The sequence below is a fragment of the Centruroides sculpturatus genome, unplaced genomic scaffold (genome assembly GCF_000671375.1).
Source record: "Centruroides sculpturatus isolate CEXI.00-Female unplaced genomic scaffold, Cexi_2.0 scaffold1013, whole genome shotgun sequence".
NCBI lineage: Eukaryota > Metazoa > Arthropoda > Arachnida > Scorpiones > Buthidae > Centruroides > Centruroides sculpturatus.
In genome coordinates this window covers 288,656-296,572 of record NW_019385624.1, presented here as the reverse complement: position 1 = coordinate 296,572, position 7,917 = coordinate 288,656, and the positions used below count along the sequence as shown (strand labels likewise).

The 7,917-nt window shown below is 32.3% G+C and overlaps 2 protein-coding genes across 2 annotated transcripts in view; both read left to right on the top strand.

Moving 5' to 3' along the window:
• LOC111640709 (pre-mRNA-splicing factor 38A-like) overlaps positions 1-7,892 on the top strand; it is a 20,868-nt gene extending 12,976 nt beyond the window's left edge. Inside the window, exons 2-4 of the mRNA XM_023386742.1 lie at positions 6,972-7,093; positions 7,182-7,360; positions 7,427-7,892. Of these exons, the coding sequence (XP_023242510.1) occupies positions 6,972-7,093; positions 7,182-7,360; positions 7,427-7,693 (568 nt within the window). The 3' untranslated portion in view covers positions 7,694-7,892. The remainder of the gene's footprint in view (positions 1-6,971; positions 7,094-7,181; positions 7,361-7,426) is intronic.
• LOC111640710 lies at positions 947-1,799 on the top strand. The gene is made up of 2 exons (XM_023386743.1): positions 947-1,400; positions 1,497-1,799. Exons 1-2 carry the CDS (start codon positions 1,194-1,196, stop codon positions 1,674-1,676), a joined length of 387 nt encoding a protein of 128 aa, XP_023242511.1. The 5' UTR covers positions 947-1,193; the 3' UTR covers positions 1,677-1,799.
• Positions 7,893-7,917: the final 25 nt, after the last annotated feature.

Sequence of the window (7,917 nt, the reverse complement as noted above, 5' to 3'; positions counted from 1 at the left end):
TTAATGTTATCGAGTTAGTGTTGTTTGTTTATATTTATTTATAACTTGTAACATGCACAAAATAAAAAAGAAAATAATATTAGTCACATGTATTCACAATTTATAATTACAAAGATCAGCACATGTACTGTACACGTCTATCGTTGGAAAACCCTCGCACATCTGAGAATCTGACCCTGCCTATCCTTGTTTTTAAGCGCTCGTCTTTGCTCTTCCCTTTTTCTTTATGATTAGTGCGTATTATGATGTATGCCTGTGCATACATCATAATACGCACTCACGATACTTTCGATTCGTCACTTTTCCGTTGTAGAGTTCCCATTTTACAATTACGTGACTCATCCTGGTGATAACGGAGAAAAGAGACGGATAGGACGTCGATATAAGTCAGTTATGATTTCACAGATTCAAGACAGCTTAATAGCCCGAACGGCCCCAGGCTTTCGCCTGTGCACGCTAAGTGACTTACGTTACAAGCATTTAGCTTTCCAAAGACTATGACAACAATTGTTTGGCATTGACGGCCGAGAATTTCGTGCCAATAAGCTGCCTCAACTTGTTTGATTATGTTATCGACTCAATTTCATATTTATTTTCACATTTTTACTTCGCGGTTCTTCTCTGTTCTTTTTCCGTTATTTACATGTGTAGGTCATTTCATTGTTATCCACATTTGATATCATCATTTATCACATACTTCCATGACACTCTTGTCTGTCAGCTACAACTGCCAAGAATTAACGCGATTGGCAAAGCGTAGTGGCAATAGAGAGCAGGATCCTTGCCATAATGTGGTTTGCGTGCCAATTTTCGTACGTGCGTTAATCAAGCCGAATATTTGGCTATTCAGCCACGCTCCTGGCCGAGTATTCGGTATTCGGCCTGAGGCCGCATATACTATTCGTTACAACACTAGTTTTAAGTCATTTTGGTACAGTTTCATTTCACTCTATGTTAATTTTTCATACAGAAAAGACAAGTTTTGGAAGAGTGTAATGATTTAGAACCTAGAATTAGTGCTCTGGATGATGATCTTGATGATGTTGAATCAGATGACGATGAGGATAAGGTAAAAAGATGAAAAATACTATTATAAAATTTAAATATTGTTATAATCAATGAATTATTCATATAGGACCTGAGAAGAAGCTTAACACCAGATAGACGTCTTCCACTTCATTTAAAAAGAGACGATGATAACAATAAGAGAAATCTTTCTCCACTTCGTCACAGACGTAGTCGAAGTAGGTCTCCTCACAAACGAGGGCATTCTTCAAGAAGATCGAGATCTAGAGAAAGACACCAGTGTCAGAGTCGTTCCCGAGAAAGGGACAGAGAGAGGGGAAATGATCGTGAGAAAACTCGTGATAAAAACAGAAGACATCGATCAAGATCACCAGGTAATAATTGAAAAACATGTAAAATATATAATTCTAATATATAATTTATAATTCTATTAATATATTAAAATTTATCCAAAATTAACAATAATCTAGGACATAAGAAAAAATCAAGTAAACACAGTCGAAGGGAAAAAGAAAACGATCCAGGTGATAGAGAAAGAAGAGATCAGTGAAGGCAGAAATGAGAAGATTGTGAAGGGAGAAAGCAGAGATAAGATTGCTGAAGCAAATGCACTTCGTGCTATACTTGGCTTGCCTCCATTACGACCATAGATTTTGTATATAACATCACATAATAAATATATCATAACTGTCAATGACCATTTTAAAATTGTTTTTAAATCATGTTCATTTTTAGTTGTACAGGAATTGTAATTTTATAATTAAAATGCTTAACTAAGAATATTTTTACTAAATATTTTTTAAAACATATATCAGTTATACAATAAACTATAATAATTGTCTGATATAGTTTTCATTATATTTGAATCAGATGCACAACAATCAATAGCTTAACAAACTACTTATCAGAGTACCACTTAATTAAATTTCTATTTACATGAATTATGATAAATGAATTATTATAGTTACTAAAATAATTATCATACTTTAATATATTTATTGTTATATTTTGGAAATTTTCCAAAACATTCATCACTCTACATTAATAAAATTACTTATTAATTTTGTGAATATGTATGCTAATTCATTTTTCTGGCTAAAAACTACAATTCCAAAGTTATGTCAGATCTGTAAACAAGAAATCATAATACAGTGAAACTTCCATTAACGGACACTGCCGAATAGTGGACATTCCTACTCAACGGGCATTTTTTACAATCCTCAAACCCTTCAAATAGGACATCTATTATATTTATTTCTAAATAACCTACGCTGTCGTCCATAAACAATTTCACGAAAACGTTAAGTCGCGCCTTGAATATTCCGAAAGAATTAAATTCGTACAAAATATTTTAAAACTAAAAGAATTGGTTCAAATACTATTTCGGAAGACGAATTTTGACCGTAGGCGTCAAATAAAGACACTGAAAATATGAATTGGGAGGGAGCAGATGGTAAAAGAGTAGGCATATTGTTCTGTTTATCTGTTAGAAAACACTAATCTGGTAAAGTTGTCAATCATCGCTTATCGTCATACATATTAATGTTATTAAACTTTGTTTTATTGTTGGAATTAAGCTTACGCTACCAAGAAACCATAACTTTTCCCGAGTTGTTCAAGAATTGTAGTACAGTAGTAACGAAAAATAAACTTAAAACGGTTCCGACATCGTAACCGAAGGAAATTTGCCGGCCATATTAAAGTGTGAGAAGTTATGCCGTATTCAAGCATTTATGACATCATTTATGGTCTGAACAGCTTTATGGCGGCTTAGGTGTAATTTTCATTAGATTTATTTAAAAATATCAAAAATGTTCAAAAATTTACACCTACTTGATAACTACAAAGTAGACAAATTCCTATATCGATTTTTATTAGTAGCCTAAATCATAAAAGATATTATAAATGCAAGAAATCGAACACATTTTTCACCCCTTAAAGATGCTAGCAAATCACCTTCGTAACTCGATCTTCGTGCACCATCCCGTTCATAACTAGTTTCATTTTTTTTTCTGTAGTTTTTCTGCTCATGTCGTTTTTTGACACGTGTCTGCAAATTCAACTAACGAAACACTGGATTTTTGAGATGTGATTTTTACTAACAACTATAGATACAACCAGGGGCAAATTCTCTGAGCTTGCTTAGCATGCGCCGCATTCTTAAGAGAAAGTTTTGACTGTCAATATACTTTGTATATAAAAACAAATATGCCAATAATAATTCTAACGTGAAATTTGAAAGCATTAAAAATTTTTAAATACATTTATATACATACAATTGCCACAGCTGTAAGAAAAAATCCAAATTAAAGCTTTGGTTTTTCTTGAATAAACTTTTATCTATAATGATCTAAATGCAAATCATAATGTTAAAGTTCCTTAAGACTACACTATTCATTCAAGACTCTAAAAAAATGTTTCTCGTGTGTAAGAAATAATAATAGATGTAATGTAGACTCTATTTCACAACGTTAAAGCATTTAAAGAAAATTCTATTCACTTGCTGTAAACAATAAACATTAATAAATCAAATTACTTATTGGTTAATAACAAAATATTATTTAATCAAATTACAGAATTATGTAAAAGTGAGATTAGAAAAAATGTATGGAGATAATAAAGTTCTGAAAATTTTCTACCAAACATATCATTCAATTTACCAGACAGGTTTGTTTTCAAAAATTTCCATTGCTGAATGTGTTGATTCTTCGTAAAAATATTTTAAATGTATAGAGATTCTCATGTACGAGTCTGTTGAAGAGACTAAATCGAGAACATAAATGATTTAAATACATTAAAATATTTTATATGAGTGTAATGTGTTGTTAGCAAATATAAATTTTGCCTTATTCTGTGAAAAAAAATATTTACTGGAAAATTTAGGAAATATTCTCGTAAAGAAAACGAGCGATTACTTATTGCGACATTGTCACAATGATGCCGAGCTGCAATTTTTCGTCATATTTTTGAATTTATTTAATTTAAAATCTATGCTGTTCATCTCAAATTAATAGTCATTAAGTAGTGTCTTGTCCCTGTAGATCATACTTTCCTGTTAGCAATAGAGTCATGCCGATCATCTATTAAGTACTTTCAGGGGGGAAATTTTTGAATTGAAATAACATGACTCGGTTTATATCGAAAGTTGATATATCGAAGCCTGCTACCCGTAAGATTTCTATATCTGGTTTTGACTTTCATCTATATAATTTCTTTCTCGAGATTAAGGAGAGACGGACGGGCTACAATGAGAATTTGTAGGTCTACAATTTTTTCGAATTGCAGCCCAATTAGTCGTATTATATATGAATATGAAACACGTTATGCCAGTGTTGTGTACAGCACTCCTAAGAATATTTACTTAAATATTTCATTAGGGTCAGAATTCATTATTATATAAAATTTTTTATAACATANATTGCGTGTTGTTTAACATGTTGGATAATGGATTCAGGGCTAGGCAGAACCAAAGCAGACTCAAGGAATTTTTTCCTTGAAAAATTCTTTGCCTAATGAATATCTCATTTGTTTGTATGGAAGTGTTACTAACCCGGAGATGTAGTGTTGTTCTCCAGTGCTGCATAGTGTTTTGGAAAAATGCAGTGAGTGATGGATGTATTTTGTACATGTGTAGCAGCCAACTGTGTGGAACACTGTCGAATGCTTTTTTGTAGTCTATATATGCCATGTGTATGTTTGTGTGTTGTTTGTGTTCTTGCCGTTGAATGACTGAATCTATGAGTAACTGTTCTTTGCATTTCCTGTGATTTCTACAGCAATTTTTTTGTTGTTCTGTAAGAATGTCGTGTTCTTCAACATGTTTGTATATTTTGTTTGTGATACAGGATGTCAGTAATTTGTAGAGTGTTGGAAGACATGTAATTAATTGGTCTGTATTGTGTGGGGTCTGTGGTGTTGTTGATTTTAGGTATTATGTAGGTGATGCCTTGAGTAAGAAATTTCGGCATGTCTTGTGCATTGATGATGATGTGTGTTAGATGTTTAGCTAGTTTATGGTGCAGTGATGTAAACTTTTTATACCAGAAATTGTGAATGTTGTCTACACTAGGTGTCTTTTAGTTGTTTGTTCTGTTAACAGCGTAGCAAATGTCATGTATGTTTATTTCAGCACAGGGCATAGTTTGTATGTTGTGCAAGTTTCTGTTCTCCTCCTCGATTTAACCTGTATCAGCATTGTGTGTAAGAGCATTGGATTAAAGAGAAGACCAATAAGTTGTGAGTTCTTCTTCTGTTTGTGTGTGCTGTGTATCAGTGTTTGTTTTTGTACTGATTTGTCTGTAGAAAAGTTTTTCATTGTTTGTGAATAATTTATTTTGTCGTTTCTGCAGTGTACATGTTTTGTATCGTTTGAGTCTACTTGCTTTGGCTGCGAGTTTCTGTTTTAGTGTATCGATGTATTCTGTAATGTGTGTGTTGTGGTGTTCATGTTCTGTGTGTGTTTTGATTTTTTTTGAAAATGTATTTGAGTTGTTTTATTAATTTGGGTGTTATTTTGTTCTTAGTGTATTGTGTCAGCCTGCCTAATTGCTGTCTAATGTCATTTATTTGTGTTTTTATTTGTCTCTGCCAGGCAGGCTTATGATAGAATTGTGTTCTGTTTGTGTCTGTGTGATTGTATTTACAGTTCATGGTGTTTTACTACTGTGACTGTTCCAGCATAAACTAATGTATGAATGTCTGAGAGTGTAGAAATTGAATGAATGTAGTTTGGTAGTAAGTGAGTGTTTACATAATGTAGTGTTATTCCTACTGCCTTTGACGTGTTGATTTTCAGTATTCGTGGTCTTTGTGTAGGATCTGTGCCTGTATATTTAGTGAGTGTTTACTGAAATATAAGTGAGAGCGTATTAACTAATTCTATGTTCACTTTATCAGTGATAGATGAGGAAGTTCTTATAGTATTATTAGTTATAGTTGTTGTATGTGTGCTATTATCAATGCTTGTTTCTGGACTATTTTTACAGGTTACGTGATTTTCATTAATAATGTTGAATGTTTCTGTTTGTTTATGTATTTGATCAGCAACCTGTTGATTGATAAGTTCAAGTGTTGTTTGTGGGATAAGGTTGTTGTGTATAAATGTTCTCTTCTGATCAACAACCCTTTGTTCGGTGACTGTGAGGTAAAAATATTGTTGTGTGAATCTATGGTGTAATTGTTGTCTGTATGCTGTCATGTTTGTTTCGAGTATTGTGATTGCGTAGTAAGTACGGATGATAAACTCGTTTATTTCTGTTGTCTATTTAATATGTTGGCTTCTCACATCTGTTGAGGGCATTGCAGTAGCCATGCTTGGGCTGGCACTGCGTTAGCCACCAGTAACCAATGAGACTGGAGCTTATTTTTCGAACGTGAGCCTCTGCCTAACTCACAAACGCAAACCTTGTTAATTTGGGCGACGTCTGAGCCGGTATCAATCTTAGATCTGGTTACTACCATCATAAAAAATACTTCCACAGAATGTGGGTGTGTGGTCACTCTTAGCTTCAGTTCTCTGCATAGACCTTACTGGCATGGGTGTTCCTACCAGGAGCTTGTGCTCCAGCCTGCATTGTTATATGGATCAGTAAAATTACTAGGCTCTTCTACCATGACCAGGTGGTGACCATGGGAAAGTTGTTATTATTATTTTTATTATTATTTATTGTTGGCTTAAAAAAATAAGAATTATGTTTTTAATTCAAAATATTTAGAAAATTCTACTGTTCTTAATTAGTTAAGAATTATTAAGCCACTTTGAATAAAGAGAAAGCTAAAAATATTTTAAATTTAATAATATGTTTGATATTTGTTTACTGAATTTCTTATTTAATTTTTTGCAATCGATTTTGCAGTCGTAATTATCATACCTTTACTAAAAATTATTTAAATTTTCATTTATATATCGTATGATATTTGATTTTAAAAACCATATTTTAAATTAGATATGCTCGAGCGTTAGGTGCAGTCTGTATGAGATTAGTTGGAACTTCTCTTGATTGCTACAAATATTTGGAACCATTGTATAATGACTACAGAAAACTTTTGAGAAAAAACAGATCAGGAGGTAGGTAAAAATTAATTGTTTTTTTTCTTTAAAAACTTGATCAGTTTTAAAAATATTAATTAATATAACTGATTAATATATATTATAGCATTGGAAATAATTCGTATGGATCAATTTATTCATGAACTATTACATGAAGAAAGAGTTTGTGATATTTTTCTACCAAGAATTCAGAAAAGACAAGTTTTGGAAAAGTGTAATTATTTAGAACCAAGAATTAGTGCTCTGGATGATGATCTTTATGATGTTGAATCAGATGACGATAAGGTAAAAAGATGAAAAATACTATTATAAAATTTAAATATTGTTATAATCAATGAATTATTCATATAGGACCTGAGAAGAAGCTTAACGTTAGATAGACGTCTTCCACTTCATTTAAAAAGAGACGATGATAAGAATAAGAGAAATCTTTCTCCACTTCGTCACAGACGTAGTCGAAGTAGGTCTCCTCACAAACGAGGGCATTCTTCTCGAAGAAGATCAAGATCCAGAGAAAGACACCAGCGTCAGAGTCGTTTTCAAGAAAGAGACAGAGAGAGGGAAAAAGATCGTGATAAAAACAGAAGACATCGATCAAGATCAACAGGTAATAATTGAAAAACATGTAAAATATATAATTCTAATATATAATCTATAATTCTATTAATATATTAAAATTTATCCAAAATTAACAATAATCTAGGACATAAGAAAAAATCAAGTAAACACAGTCGAAGGGAAAAAGAAAACGATCCAGGTGATAGAGAAAGAAGAGATCAGTGAAGGCAGAAATGAGAAGATTGTGAAGGGAGAAAGCAGAGATAAGATTGCTGAAGCAAATG

Excerpts from the sequence above, each read along its gene's own strand:
- LOC111640710 (XM_023386743.1), top strand. The coding sequence starts at position 1,194 with ATGATAACAATAAGAGAAATCTTTCTCCACTTCGTCACAGACGTAGTC. Across the intron at positions 1,401-1,496 it reads ACATCGATCAAGATCACCAG|GACATAAGAAAAAATCAAGT; the intron begins GTAATAATTGAA and ends ACAATAATCTAG.